This window comes from Penicillium oxalicum, chromosome VI (assembly GCF_001723175.1).
Source record: "Penicillium oxalicum strain HP7-1 chromosome VI, whole genome shotgun sequence".
Lineage (NCBI taxonomy): Eukaryota > Fungi > Ascomycota > Eurotiomycetes > Eurotiales > Aspergillaceae > Penicillium > Penicillium oxalicum.
Window position 1 is genome coordinate 3,489,233 of NC_064655.1, and position 14,592 is coordinate 3,503,824.

At 52.0% G+C, this 14,592-nt stretch overlaps 5 protein-coding genes across 5 annotated transcripts; 4 read left to right on the top strand and 1 right to left on the bottom strand.

The window, feature by feature from the left end:
• Positions 1–180: 180 nt before the first annotated feature.
• Positions 181–1,288, top strand: POX_f08427 (Prohibitin-2; the record flags this gene model as incomplete). The annotated part of the gene is made up of 4 exons (XM_050117200.1): positions 181–349; positions 406–474; positions 537–892; positions 965–1,288. 4 exons carry the CDS (start codon positions 181–183, stop codon positions 1,286–1,288), a joined length of 918 nt encoding a protein of 305 aa, XP_049967339.1.
• Positions 1,289–1,792: 504 nt separating this feature from the next.
• On the top strand, positions 1,793–3,082 carry POX_f08428 (Protein arginine N-methyltransferase 2; the record flags this gene model as incomplete). The annotated part of the gene is made up of 1 exon (XM_050117201.1): positions 1,793–3,082. The coding sequence occupies one exon, from the start codon at positions 1,793–1,795 to the stop codon at positions 3,080–3,082; it is 1,290 nt and encodes a 429-aa protein (XP_049967340.1).
• A 482-nt stretch (positions 3,083–3,564) lies between these two features.
• On the bottom strand, positions 3,565–7,392 carry POX_f08429 (uncharacterized protein; the record flags this gene model as incomplete). Its single annotated transcript, XM_050117202.1, has 2 exons — positions 3,565–7,141; positions 7,223–7,392. 2 exons carry the CDS (start codon positions 7,390–7,392, stop codon positions 3,565–3,567), a joined length of 3,747 nt encoding a protein of 1,248 aa, XP_049967341.1.
• Positions 7,393–8,613: 1,221 nt separating this feature from the next.
• Positions 8,614–11,896, top strand: POX_f08430 (DNA replication licensing factor mcm4; the record flags this gene model as incomplete). Its single annotated transcript, XM_050117203.1, has 5 exons — positions 8,614–8,899; positions 8,983–9,834; positions 9,903–9,974; positions 10,041–11,230; positions 11,306–11,896. 5 exons carry the CDS (start codon positions 8,614–8,616, stop codon positions 11,894–11,896), a joined length of 2,991 nt encoding a protein of 996 aa, XP_049967342.1.
• An 866-nt stretch (positions 11,897–12,762) lies between these two features.
• POX_f08431 (uncharacterized protein) lies at positions 12,763–13,770 on the top strand (the record flags this gene model as incomplete). Its single annotated transcript, XM_050117204.1, has 1 exon — positions 12,763–13,770. One exon carries the CDS (start codon positions 12,763–12,765, stop codon positions 13,768–13,770), a length of 1,008 nt encoding a protein of 335 aa, XP_049967343.1.
• Between the last annotated feature and the right edge of the window lie 822 nt (positions 13,771–14,592).

Here is a 14,592-nt window from a genome sequence, read left to right on the forward strand (position 1 = left end):
GGTCGTGGGCGCGATGTTGCGTAGATCCGAGATTGAAGCTGTTGCGAAGCTTCGCGGAGGCGCGCAAGAAGATCGGCCGTTCTGCCGGACTTTCCGCGTGACCGCCTGTCCGTCGACCTTCTTCGTACTCCCGTCCGCATCCACTCCATCGAGAGACCGTCAAACACAAAGCCTCACAATATGTCTCAGAATCAACGAGAGGCCTGGGAGCGAGTGCAGCTCATGCTGCAAAGGCGCAAGGGTGGTTTTGGAGGGCTGCCCACCGGTGGTCGCGGAGGCGGCATGGGTCTGGCTGGACTCGTTCTGTTGGGTGTCGGCAGCTGGGCCATCTCCAACTCGCTCTTCAATGGTATGTGAGCTTCTCGCGACCGGTCCAAGCTCCTTGTGTCTAACTCTCGTGTCCAGTCGACGGTGGTCATCGTGCTATCAAGTACTCCCGTGTGGGAGGTGTGAAGAAGGAGATCTACAACGAAGGTAGGCTACATCCATCGACGACGCCGCGAACCTTCGGACTCCTCGGCCTAACAACGTTGCAGGAACTCATTTCCGGATTCCTTGGATCGAAACTCCTATCGTATACGACGTCCGCGCAAAGCCCCGCAATATTGCTTCCTTGACGGGTACGAAGGATTTGCAGATGGTCAACATCACATGTCGTGTCCTGTCCCGCCCCCGAGTCGACGCCCTGCCACAGATCTATCGTACTCTGGGTCAAGATTTCGATGAGCGTGTCTTGCCATCGATTGTGAACGAGGTCTTGAAGAGTGTGGTTGCGCAGTTCAACGCTAGCCAGCTGATCACGCAGCGTGAGAATGTTGCCCGCCTGGTCCGGGAGAACCTGGCTCGGCGTGCAGCACGATTCAACATCGCTCTTGATGATGTTTCCTTGACGGTATGCGTGCTTCCGTACTCCCAGAATCGTCTGATCCATGACGATTGTTCTGACAAACCTTCTACTATTTAGCACTTGACCTTCTCTCCCGAGTTCACTGCTGCCGTTGAAGCCAAGCAGGTCGCTCAGCAGGATGCCCAGCGTGCTGCCTTCGTTGTCGACAAGGCTCGCCAGGAGAAGCAGGCTTTCATTGTTCGCGCTCAAGGTGAGGCTCGTTCGGCCGAGCTGATTGGTGACGCAATCAAGAAGAGCAAGAGTTACATTGAGCTCCGTAAGATTGAGAATGCCCGCCAGATTGCTCAGATCTTACAGGAGGCCGGCGGCAAGAACAAGCTGTACCTGGATGCCCAGGGCTTGGGTCTGAATGTCAACACGCCGAACGAGGATATCAAATAAATGAGATTAATTAGGGAGCTCGGGTAGTGAAAGTCTGTACAAATAGCTTATTTCATCGCAATGAAATGCGGTCTCTTCTCTTGAAAACATTGAACTGTCAGCCCTGTCTCCTAGTATCTACATGGATAGATTCCTGTCGAACCCGACCTGCTTCCAAGAAGTTTCTGAGTTCCAGGGTCCTTCCTCTGTGTAGCCATGCGATATATATTTCGTCCGCCATACCATCCGGGCGGGCACATTTGCGGGGCCGCGACGGCGAGCGGGCGGAGACCAGCCAGATCCATCTTGATTCAAATGCAACCCCACTCAATAATTTTTTTCTATTCCGAATTTACAGCCTGCCCTGTGCGAGGTCTCACTGTTTTACTGAATTACATGATACGAGGAGAAAAGCAAGGGGAAAAAAAAAGAATCGCATACAGGTACGCGAAACTCGTTGCGTCATGTCAAAGCTAAAACCTACTGACATCAGTGCTGCAACTGCAAAGACAGCCTAACGCCAAAATGTCCGACCCCACAGCAAATGACCCTCCAGTTCATTTGACAGAGATCGATGTCGACCTAGACGTTCAAGAGATCCTGCTGGCCGCTTCTCAGCATGATATCGCCAAGCTGCGCCGCCTCTGCCGAACACAATCCTCACTGCCGGATGCGGCAAATGTGAAGGATTCAGAGACAGGCTATACCCCCCTTCACGCAGCCATCGCAGCCTGCGAGCCCGACGAGGAGGATACACCGAATGGCGATTCCTCAAACGCAGACAAGGAGCTGTTGGAATCCGCCGCGGAGACCGTGAGATTCTTGCTACAGGAAGGTGCTATCTGGAATGACCTCGACAACAAGAATGAGACACCGGGATGTTTGGCGAGACGCATTGGTGCGTCGGAGTTGTACGAGTTGATTGTGGACGCTGGTGTGCGTGCAGAGATGCTGATGAACCGGTTGGACGAGTATGCGGCGCTTTCAGACGATGACGAGGAAGAGGAAGATGAAGAGGAGGAGGGCGAGGAGAAGGGGGACAAGGAGATCGATGAAACATCCGAAGAGAAGGTGGATGCGGATGAGACAGCGCCCGAGCTTGTTGATGTCGCGACGAGAGAAGCCGAAGGATCCAACGTCACGTTGGTCAACCCAGAGGTAGACAACCGAGGCTATCTTTCATCCACACTCTCCATCAACAATGATCGCATCCTTGACTCTGATCAAAATGGAGTCATGATGCGATGGGAAAGCGACATCATGCTCAAGTCCGCCAAGGCACTGCTGCCTCGTCCGGGTCTCAAGGTTCTCAACATTGGACACGGAATGGGTATCGTCGATGGCTTCTTCCAGGACCAGTCTCCCGCCGAGCATCATATCGTGGAAGCGCACCCCTCCGTACTGGCAGATATGAAAGCCAAAGGGTGGGATACCAAGCCTGGTGTGACCATCCACCAGGGACGCTGGCAAGACGTCCTTCCCGGCCTCGTCGGCGAGGGAGTCACATTTGATGCGATCTACTACGACACATTTGCAGAGTCGTATGCCGATTTCCGGGAATTCTTCTCAGAGCAAGTGATTGGCTTGTTGGAACAGGAGGGCAAGTGGGGATTTTTCAACGGCATGGGTGCTGATCGTCAAATCTCCTATGATGTTTACCAAAAAGTGGCCGAAATGGATTTGTTCGAGGCCGGATTCGACGTCGAGTGGGAGGATATCCCCGTGCCCAAACTTGAGGGTGAATGGGACGGTGTGAGACGAGCCTACTGGGTGGTCGATAACTATCGATTGCCGCTGTGCCGTTTTATGGATTAAAGGGCAAGATCCCCCCTAAAGAGAGAAAAAAAATAACAGAAATCTCGACCGGGCGCCTCGGTCAGCCCCAGAATAGAATATGATACGAGACCGAAATGCTCCACATGAGCTTTATCCCGCTCTAACTTTGGAATCACCAGAATTTGGAAACATCGCACTCGCAGGTAATTTTACCGACGATCATCGACCTCGAATAAGGATGTCGACCGCAGCTACGAAAGACTGTAGATCTCAAGATTGATACATATACCACCTCTATTTGGTCAGCGTGGTCACTACTCAGACCTCCAGTCTCGGATCTTGGTGCGAAAATGCGTCCGAGCATCTATGGCAGATGAAGTATAGTACACAAAACGCTCAGGCAATGACTATGCAGAAGGGAAATCAAACGAGGAAAGAAAAGAAATAGACCGGCACAAACAAGTCCTGGCTTGTGAAGGGGGAAACAAAGTCAGCTGGTGGATGGTGCGGTGTGCTGAAGATTATAATTGAATCAAATCGACCTCGGAGAAATCCGGGGGACTCCGGCTGAAGATCGTGCGGCCTTTGCCATCCAAAGCTTGATACTCGTTACTGACCCAGACGTGTTTGCTGAATCGTTGCGTGCGGTAGACCTCGTCGTCACTGATACCAAGGTCGTCCCGCGGGATCCAGACGACGGGCCGCTTTGCGCGCAGAGCCTCGTGCTGGAATGCACGCTGAACTAATTGATCACGCTCATCCGGAGTGAGATCCTCCAACTCGTCGTGGATTCCGGCAAAGAGAGCATGGCCCTTATCATTAGTACTGGGCCCTTGCGCTTCAGTGTCATGTGCCATTCTCTCCCTCAGGGCCTTGAGTGTCGGGCTCGGGGTCGCAGAGTTGAGACCAAAAAACTTGGATCGTCGATTTGGCGACCGCTCAGCCCAGGATGACTGCTTCTTGACGGACGTGGTTGGAGTAAGAAGACCCGAATCGTGACGCTTTCGCTCTTCACGCTCCGCTTCCAAAGTCTGCAGTTCGATCGCCTCTGCCTCGCGGTCATGGCTGCGTTGCTTCAACTCACGATCGGCGAGGTGATGCTCCAGCCCTTCCCTCTCGTCTTCGTCTTCGTCATCAGCAGTAAGGCCAAGTCGGGTCAGCTGGGCGCGGTGGAACTCCTGATCCCGCCGGACGGCGTCATCTTCAAGAGTGATGGGTAAATAACGGATGAGAGGCCCAAAAGCCTCGTTGAGAAGGACTTGGAACCCCACGGTCAAGACCAGGACAATGATCATGACGATACCTTGGCCCTTACATGCGACTGCCCCTTGGGTGTCCCGTACCAGGAAAAACAAGCCGATGAGACACACTTCCATGAAGTACAAGCCCGTGAATAGTTGATTGATCGCACGTGGAAACAAGAGACCACCCGTGTCGAATCGAAATTTGGTGACATATAATGTGTTGTAGCGGTAGACAAACCAGAACAGACTGAACGTGAGAATGTTGAAAACCATGATCAGGGGCGCAACAATACAGTAGATCAAACCTAGCCGTTGAAGCAAAAGTAAGCAAAGGCTTTTCCGGCGCCGCAGGTGATGAGAAGAGGAGGACAGATCTGGAGCCGGACACTTACCAATACAAGCGAGGGTGGTGTAGACCGGGAAGAATGTTCCCCATTGCATCTGGTTGAGATTTGTTGTACGCGCCCACTTCTTTCGTGCAGTCGAATCCAAGATTGGAGCAAGAATAAACCAGCTGACAAGACTGACAATCTGTACCAGTGCACCAGCGCTCACAGACATGGCTTGCAAAACCATGTAGGAGAAGAAGTAGTTGCTGGATCGTGGAATGTTTGTGGCGAGCAGCTCGGGCCAGCTGGTCACATTTGTGACATTATCGAGGATGGTGGAGGCACTGGAAGCAATTGTGACAACCAGGAACAGCTGCACAAATAGAAAGGCAAAGTAGTAGTTCTGCACAGTCAACTCAATGGCCATGCCGGTGTGTAAGCCTTGAGTTTTGCTGAGAAATCGTAGGATCAGGGGCAGCAAAGCCATGAGAATAGCCAAGAAAAGCGCGGGCAAGACACCTTGAATCGCGGAAATAAGCCACTGAGGCAGTCGCCCGATCCAAGCAAGCCAGCTGAATGTACCCTCGAGGTACGAAAGTTGTGACAGAAGCCCAGTGAAAGCGACGGGGAAAGCCCATCCGATCACCATACCAGCCACCAAAGTGATGATACCAAAGGTGCGGAGGTAGCGCTCCCACCACTTCATTGACATATTGTCCCAGATCACATCGTCCGGTGAGATTTCGACAATTCGAGGGGCCATTTGCTTTGGAACGTGGTGAGCAACAGACTGACAAGCCATATGTGCCGCAACCTGATGGTTGAATTGAATGAAAGCAGAGTTCATCAAAGGGAAGCGTTCGGGATGTTGCTGATCGATTTCAATTTCGAGATTTAAACGCGCCAATTCCTTCCGGCAATGGTCAATGGTGTCGACTTTCTTGCCTATCAACCAAATTGAAGGCATCCACGTCCACCCAAAGATGGGTAATCGGGAAGTATCCCGGTCTTTCTCTGTGATGTATTGTTTCCAAAGGGGCTCTCCATAGTCCTCTGAGTCAAAGTCCTCGTTGTAAGCGATGGGGTACTCTTCTCCTTCAACCTCGTCACCTTCTTTGTGGCTCTTTTGTGAGCTTTCGTGTTCTTTCCGGGCCTTCTTCTTGGTAGACTGGCTCTCGTTTGTCTCCTTCGTGGGCGATTCAGGACCAGTCAGAGGAAACTCATCCGGCTCCGGACCTGACTTTCTTGAGTGGACGGAAAGGTGGGATGACATGCGGTCCTTCCAAGATAATTGCTTTTGGGGTACAGGCCTTGTCTCCTGACAGAGACTCTCATCTCGAGCCTCTTGTGTCTGCGAGGGGGTCAAAGAGTGACCTTGCTCTGGAGGCATATCTTGAGCCGGCGGCTGCGCCTGGGACGCAGAGAGTGCACGACCGCGAGGGGCCACGCCAGTATCATCAATGTCCTCCACAAAGCCGCCACCCTTTCGAGTCAAGGTGCTATCAAAACCCGCCTCGACTTTTTTGAGACCGCCGACCATTGACTTGCCCAGCTTTCCGACGCCGTGCCCGACCAAATCTGCGGCTACAACGGCCGGATCGAAAAGCCTCCCGCCATGGCGGGACCCACCTGATTCACCGCGCTGGTGAGGTTCATGACGGTGAGATAATGCCTCTCGCAACGTATGAGCCTGATGGGGATCTCCAGAGCTGATGCCGGGCCCCATGGCCATCTGTGTTGCTCGATGATCTGTTGCGGCCTTCTCCTCACTCTCCGCCTCTTTCCGGCTTTTGCCGGCCTTCTTCGCCTCCGCTTTGGCTTTCTTCAGTGCTGCCTTTTTGCATTTGACGATGAGATCTGTTTCAGCCGCTTCTAATTGAAGAGCAATCTTGTTGCGTTCCTTGACCTTTTCATTTAATTCATCGAAATTGCGGTTGATCCAGATGTTACGCACACCACCTGGAAAGACGTCGAACAACTTGTCCAAGGCCTCCACATTTAGCCAGCCATGGGGAATCGCAGTAACGAGGACAGTTGTGGCAGATGCGCGAAGTCGATGTTGAGGTGATGTCAGATAAGCTTGACGCATTCGAATATAGCCTCGCAACTCGTCGAAGAACACAGCACAGACATAGCAGATCATGATCACTGCCAGAACACAATGGGCCCAGTAGCGACTGGTATGCTCAGGTTTGACGTTGCCCCAGGCCAATTGATCTAGGCCAGTGACATTCCACCGATCGCCCGTTCTTGTCCCGTTCGAGGTGACTGTATCGTTTTGGAAAGTAGTACCCTTGCCTCCCACGCGATTCAGGGGAAGAAGTATGGGCAAGATCAGAAACCCCATGGGAATGAAGATTTTGAGAAGCATACGCAGGAAGCGGAGGAAGAAATAGGCGTCGAGACCACATTTTTGGATGAATTCTGAGCTTGATGTTCGAAAGATCGGCCCGATCCATCGAAACAGACCCGGCGGCGAAGGCGCAGTGCGTTCTCGATCAGGGACTAGATACGTTCGAGGTTGACTGCACGTCGCTTTGTCAGCTCTGTTCTCCATTTCCTTTCGTGTCTTTGTTCGCACTGCATTTGAAATGCCGTTAACTTACTAGATGCGTGTCAATTTGCCCTTGAGGAGCAAGAATAACAAGAATTCTACGGCGAAGACAACCGTAGCCGTTGCCAGCGAGGCCAAGAAACTCTTGAGTGAGACACCCTGGTCCAACTTGCCATTACCTCCCGTATGCTTCAACGCCTCTCCTAAGCTGTCAGAAGACATGGCGAGCAACTGTGATTTGTCGCTGGACAGTGAGAGACTTGAAGGAAGAGGGTCGGCGCTCCCCCGCGCACCTGCTCGAAGATGTGACGGGAAACGTCAGGAGGGAGGGAAGCGGTCGTAGAGAATGATGAGCAGACACCAATACAGCAGAAGGCCTAGTCAAGGACCGGTCGTAAACGACAAATGTTGGTCAACTCTCCGCGCGCAACGTTGTAGGAAAAAGAAGAACGCTTAGACGAAAGATGTGCAACAAAGAAGATCGGCACCGGGACCTGATCGATGTCTCCGCTCAACTACCACACCGGGGCAGTCGGTGGTAGCTTCTGGGGGACTGCAAACTTAGTTCCATATCTCCACGGGCCCTCCTGAGGTAGACTTACCGTAGGCGAACAATGACAGCAGTGGCTGGTGCGAAGTATTGACACCGAGTAGTAGCCTCACAACCTTCCCCGCGAAGACGCCTGAGACTGGAATGATTGGAGGGATTGTGGGCTTGCCGATCGTTTCGCAGGATGACATCAGGCGTTTGGTGAAACAGCCAAGCAGAACCTGGGCGGCTAAATGCGAAAGTGCAGGAACTAGGCAGCAAACAGAAACCTAAGGCGATCAAATTCCGAGCCTTGCAATGAGTACAATTCCTCTCCAGTGCTACTGTGGTAGGTGCATGATGCTCTCAATCTGCCATGACGTTCTCATAGTCGCTCACTCCATCACCGAGCACGGAACCTGGGCAGCCACACATTTGATCACCAGGGAAATCCAGCGGATCAGGGAAGAGAAAACTAGTCCCGCCGCTAGTCCATATTGGGTAGGGATGGGGCTCCCCAGGGGTTCTTTCCAATCAACGTGGCTGTGCGTTGAGGAAAGCGCTTTCATGGAAGACCAATCAGCACACAAATCTATCCGCCTCTCAGAGGTCGCTTGTCCTATCGCATACCGTGCTTCCACGACGAGCACATGACCGGGCACATGACCAAGCGGTGAATGATCAGGTCATGTGATTTTTACCATAGCAACGCGTCCGGGCAAAACCACTTAACGCGTGGTCACGTCCTCTCCTTGACGCGTCCCGCTGAAAAAAAGAGCTTTTTCCATCCCGGTCAACAAAGCCCCGAATCTACGCCCAGCGATCTCGAATCCCCCCCTCCCTCCACCGCTACCGTCCCCTCCAAACCCACCTCCCCGTGAAGTAAATCCCCCTCGCTCATTACATCACACATTATGTCGTCGCCAACTGCGCGGAGGACGCGTGCGTCGAATCCATCATCGACCCAGTCAAGATCTTCCCGGGAACCTCCTAGCAGTCCCACGATGAGAGAGCATACACCTCGTGCCGCCCGCACGCTGGCTGCCGAGCACAATATCCAATCATCCTCACCGGCAGCCTATCAATCATCATCTCCAGTGCGGCATAGTAGTGCGGCAACGCCGGACATTCGAATGGGCGACATGAGCTCACAGATTGATGATGGGGATCGAACCCCGCGAGCTAACCCAGGAGTAAGAGGTACGCATGCAAAGTTCTTCCGGCTCGCGGTGCTCCCCGCGCTTTGTATCGTGAAAAGCTTACGAGATGCTGACTTGAGCAAGACTCTTCTCCGATAAGCTATATTGCAAGCTCCAGTCCAGCTCGTGGCCTAGGAAGATCTGATATTCGTTCCGACATCCGGTCTGACGCACTCAGCACTAGCAGTGGACTGTTTGTTTCGCCGAGTGGTGGGCGTCGCGGAGCTCGGCGCAGCGATCTGCACTCGAGTGGCTTGAATTCCACCCCTGCTCGTCGCAATCGCTTGTTCGTCGACGCCAATGGCATGCCCGCCGGCGAAAACGCTCCACGGTCCGATGCGACGTTCTCGAATATCAACCCAGGCACCTCCGAGGCGGAGGCCATGGCCGGAAACTCTACTCGTGTGATCTGGGGTACCAATGTCTCAATTCATGACTCCATGTCGGCTTTCAAGAACTTCTTGTACAATTTTGCGACCAAATACCGTCTCTGGGCCGAGGGAGCGTCTGACAATGAAGTCCGTATCATGGGTGAAGCGGCCGAGAAGAGAGAGTATATCACCATGATGAACGACATGCGGCGCCTTGGCTTAACAACATTCAACCTCGATTGCAAGAATCTGAAGGCCTACCCCCTTACGCAGAAGCTATGGCATCAGCTGCTTGCCTACCCGCAAGAAATCGTGCCGTTGATGGATCAAGCAGTGAAGGACGTCATGGTCGACCTGGCTTTAAAGGAGATGGATGTACTGCGCTCCGAAATGCAACGGGGCGGTCAATCTCGCGATCGTCACGGCCAGTCTATCCTCACTTCCGACGGCGTTGGACCAACTCCCGATGTCCCTGATCTTGTTCAGGAGGTTGAAAGTGTCAACTACAAGGTCCTTCCCTTTGGCTTGGACCAGACCATCAACATGAGAGACTTGGACCCGGCTGGTATGTGGCAATGTGTTTCATTGTTTCTTTTTGCTTTCGGACAATTTGAGTAGGCTAACCTCTTACAGATATGGATAAGCTTGTCAGCATCAAAGGTCTCGTCATTCGGGCTACTCCAATTATTCCTGACATGAAAGATGGTACGTGGTACTTCAATCCCCCACGTCTCGTGACGTTAGTTGAGCATGCGCTGACTGGATTCTCAGCGTTCTTCCGCTGCAGTGTCTGTAGCTATGGAGTCACGGTGGAAATCGACCGTGGCCGCATTGCGGAGCCCACAGTCTGTCTTCGCGACTCGTGCAAGTCGAAGAATTCCATGCAGCTGATTCATAACCGCTGCAACTTCTCCGATAAGCAGGTCATCAAGCTGCAAGAGACCCCTGACAATGTCCCCGACGGCCAAACACCACACTCGGTATCCCTCTGTGTCTATGATGAACTGGTGGATGTTTGCAAGGCTGGTGACCGCGTTGAGGTGACCGGTATCTTCCGTTGCAACCCAATGCGTATCAGCGCCCGCCAGCGATCACAAAAATCTCTTTTCAAGACGTATATTGATGTGCTACATGTTCAGAAAGTGGATCGGAAGAAGATGGGCATCGATGTTTCCACGATTGAGCAAGAGATGTCCGAGCAGGCCGCCGAAGCGGATCAGGCTCGCAAAATTTCAGCCGAGGAGGAGGAAAAGATTCGACGTACTGCGTCCCGTCCTGATATCTATGATTTGCTGTCTCGATCGTTGGCTCCTAGTATTTACGAGGCGGATGACGTGAAGAAGGGAATTCTTCTGCAAATGTTTGGTGGCACAAACAAAACCTTCCAAAAGGGTGGCAACCCGCGATACCGTGGGGATATCAATATTTTGCTCTGTGGTGACCCGTCGACTGCCAAGTCCCAACTCCTCCGCTACGTGCATAAGATTGCCCCCCGTGGTGTCTACACAAGTGGCAAGGGTTCCTCTGCCGTGGGTTTGACGGCGTACGTCACCCGGGACCCGGAAACTAAGCAGATGGTGCTGGAATCCGGCGCCCTGGTCTTGTCTGATGGAGGCACTTGCTGCATTGATGAGTTCGACAAGATGAATGAAGCCACTCGGTCCGTTCTACACGAAGTGATGGAACAGCAGACTGTTTCAATCGCGAAGGCAGGCATCATCACGACTCTCAACGCCCGAACCTCAATTTTGGCGTCTGCCAACCCCATTGGAAGTCGCTACAATCCAAAGCTGCCCGTTCCTCAAAATATCGATCTACCTCCCACTCTTCTCTCCCGTTTCGACTTGGTCTACCTTGTGCTGGACAGAGTTGATGAGAACGAGGATCGTCGTCTGGCCAAGCACTTGGTAGGCATGTATTTGGAGGACGCCCCTGAAAATGCCGCCTCGGAAGAGGTGTTGGTGAGTCATGATTTCCATTTGATAACTTATTTGGGACCTCAGCATACTAATTGACTTGGTGTCTCCTTTCCACAGCCTATCGAATTCCTCACCGCATATATTACCTATGCGAAGACCCGTATTCACCCAGTTATCACGCCAGAAGCTGGCGCAGCCCTCTCAGACGCCTATGTGGCCATGCGTCAGCTTGGTGACGACATTCGCGCCTCGGAGCGTCGCATCACAGCCACCACTCGTCAATTAGAGTCGATGATCCGTCTCTCTGAAGCGCATGCGCGCATGCGCCTCTCGCCCGAAGTGACTGCCTCCGATGTCGAAGAGGCTGTTCGCCTGATTCGCTCGGCGATCAAGCAGGCTGCTACCGACTCACGCACTGGTCTGATCGATATGGGACTGTTGACTGAAGGTACAAGTGCCAGTGAGCGACGACTGCGTGAGGACCTCAAGCGGGCTGTGCTGGCGCGGCTCGATGACCGAGGGGGCGTGGCAGGGACGGCTGTCCGTTGGAGTGACCTCTTCCGCGACTTGAGCGAGTCCAGCGATGTCGCGTTGGATCATCACCAGTTCTCGGACGCCGTACGCTCGCTCGAAGCCGAAGGCGCAGTTCATGTCTCTGGAGAAGGCGCTCGTCGCAGTATCCGCCGGTCTGCGACTGGTCTTGCGTGAGACCATCAGGAGAGGAAGAAGGGAAAGGGACAAAGACCTGAAACCTCTCGCTACGATCAACCGAATTTTTTTCCAATTCTACTCGGATTTCGAATTCGCTCTGCTCTCCTGTGATTCGACTTCTCCGAGATATAATTTCTTAGGCTCGAAGATTTTTCCCCACGATTTGATGATCGCCGGATCTGCATGTTGGGGTCATTTGTACTGGGTTCGCGGGCGACGTTTTGTCCCCGTCTTATTTTTGCTCCATTTCCCCGGGCAACGGCGTTTGACACTTTCTACGCTTCCAAACTATTTCCTGCACGATCAATAAGGATTTATGAATGAGACTGGGGTTCGCAATCTTTATTGTTTTCTGCGTTCGTACCGTCCACTATCCCCTATTCTTAATCTTTACTCTGTGTCTGGATGTCACTGCACTAGAAGATCAATGCTGCATAGTTTTTACACGAGACTCAACTTCTTTTCTTGACATGGAGCCACACTAGCCACTTCCGTGTGCGTCCATAAAATATAACCAAAATCCGAGCAACCACAGCAGACATTCTACGTTGGAGTTCAGTTTAATTTCATCAAGCCAGTCACCGTGCACTGGTAGGGAAAAACCAAAAGAAAGAGAAAAGGGAAGCAAGAAAGAACATTACCTAGCCACTGATATCTCGTCGATCTCATTCAGACTTGCCAAACGTGGAAACTCCTTGAGTATTGCTCTTATGCAACTGACCGCCTGCCTAGAATGACGTCACATAGAAGTTCTGATGTCGTATAGTAACGCTTCTACTTCTGCCCCATTCCTTCATCAACAACCATCTTGCTTCTCTAGTTCTACCTCCTCCCTTTTCCCTCACACGATTCCATTCAGCCAAATGCTACCTCTGTCCCCATCAACAGTATCCTCCTCCTCCCTGGATACAAAGGATGCCGAGTCGGCGAAGACTATCGGCAGTCCCGAGTCACTCTCGCCGGACGAGGCAGCGAGGGACTGTGAATCGCACCTGCCATTCGAAATCCCGGGTGCTGTGGTGTTGACTGCCCCCTCAATTTCTGTCCTTCGACAAACTGCGAACGAGGTCTGCAATCGAATCAACTCTGACACGTCTTACTCGAACCAGTTTATCATCGTGTTAAGCATATCCCAACCGGTGCAGGAATTATTGGGTGGAGATCGAAATCCCCTTGAGGTTCCCTACAGATTAACTCTCGACGCACAGCGCCAGCAAGCAGTTATTCGAATAATGCCCTCAGGTGCTCATGAGCGCATAACGCGGTTATTTACGAGTCAACTTATCGAGAAGTTACTCGACATGGGAATTCGTCCAAAAGCTTACACCTTGAACGGGGCCACCCGGTACCACGGCAAATTATGCGACAAAGAAGCCGACGAGTCTCTTACTCCGTCAAGGAAACCTTCTGGCGATAACGACTGGCCTTCACTCGTTGTTGAAACTGGCCTTTCTCAATCAGAAGCACAACTACGAACTGATGCACACTGGTGGTTCTCAAATTCCGGCTACCAAGTCAACATAGTTATACTGTTTCATATCCAGAGAGCTCCCGGACGCAAAGTCACCTTGAAAGTCTACAACCTCAGACCTACCATCCCCAGAATCACGCGTGGACTACAGGCAGAGATCGAGCGCTCTCTGCTATCTGACCATACGACCGCTCAAGCGGTCTCCTCAACAGTGCTACGACCTCACCTAGCGGCCAAAGAAATCATTGTTACCTCTGGAAATGTCGAGAATGCTCCGCTCGAGCTGGAATTCGAATCCGTCATGCGCCGGCTCCCGACACCTAACACTAACGAGAGAAATATTACATTTACGGCTGAGGATCTTGCTACGTGCTGCCGCTACGCCTTTCCAACAGCTTGAACATGTCATATTCTAAAGGAATGCTAAGAGCGCTCCACCGAGGACCTTGCTGTGTCCTGCCGCCCTATCTTTCCGGAAGCCTGGGTACTATCATTACATGCATTATTAGAAAATTCAATTCATTCTTTCGCTTCGACGGACATCCACATAGTTGTCTATTTTATTGGGTTCAAGGTTCCGTGACAAAACAGTGGTAAATCGACTGCAAAGAACGGCCTCGTGCGCGGCTGTTACTTACAGGCTATTTGCCGTCTGCTGCTTTAATTGAGTAGTTAAACACTATATCCGAGCGGTCAGATTGTTACTGTTATATCAGTGGGTCGCAGTATGTTTACGTAGGCCACTGATACGGTTAAAACTTTTCGATTTGAATTATGATTAGTGAGACAAAGATCAATAGGTTTGTATTGCACTCATCTTACTCGGTTAAATATCTCGCCTCATTTAGTATGTTAGGTCTACAGGTGTAAAAATTAGTGTCGGGAGCATTTGTTCAGATGCATGTCTCTGTTGAAAATAGGTAGCAATAGCATTATTGTTACGGACAAGCCGTCAGCAACCTGCGAGGGATAACGACAGCCAACCAAACCCTCAAGAACGACAACATCTGCGAGAGTTACGTGCCCTAACTGATTACGGAGCGAAGCGACGACAGAAACGGCAAATACTCACTTCCGGCAGAATCCCTGAGCAATGATTCGCTGGCAGAAGCGGTGTAAGTGATGGCATCAGGTGATTTAAGGTTGACCGAGCCTCAATATCGAATTTTGTCTGAATTGGGTGCTGAAGTGGATGCTGAAGTAGATGCTCAATTTGCTAAAT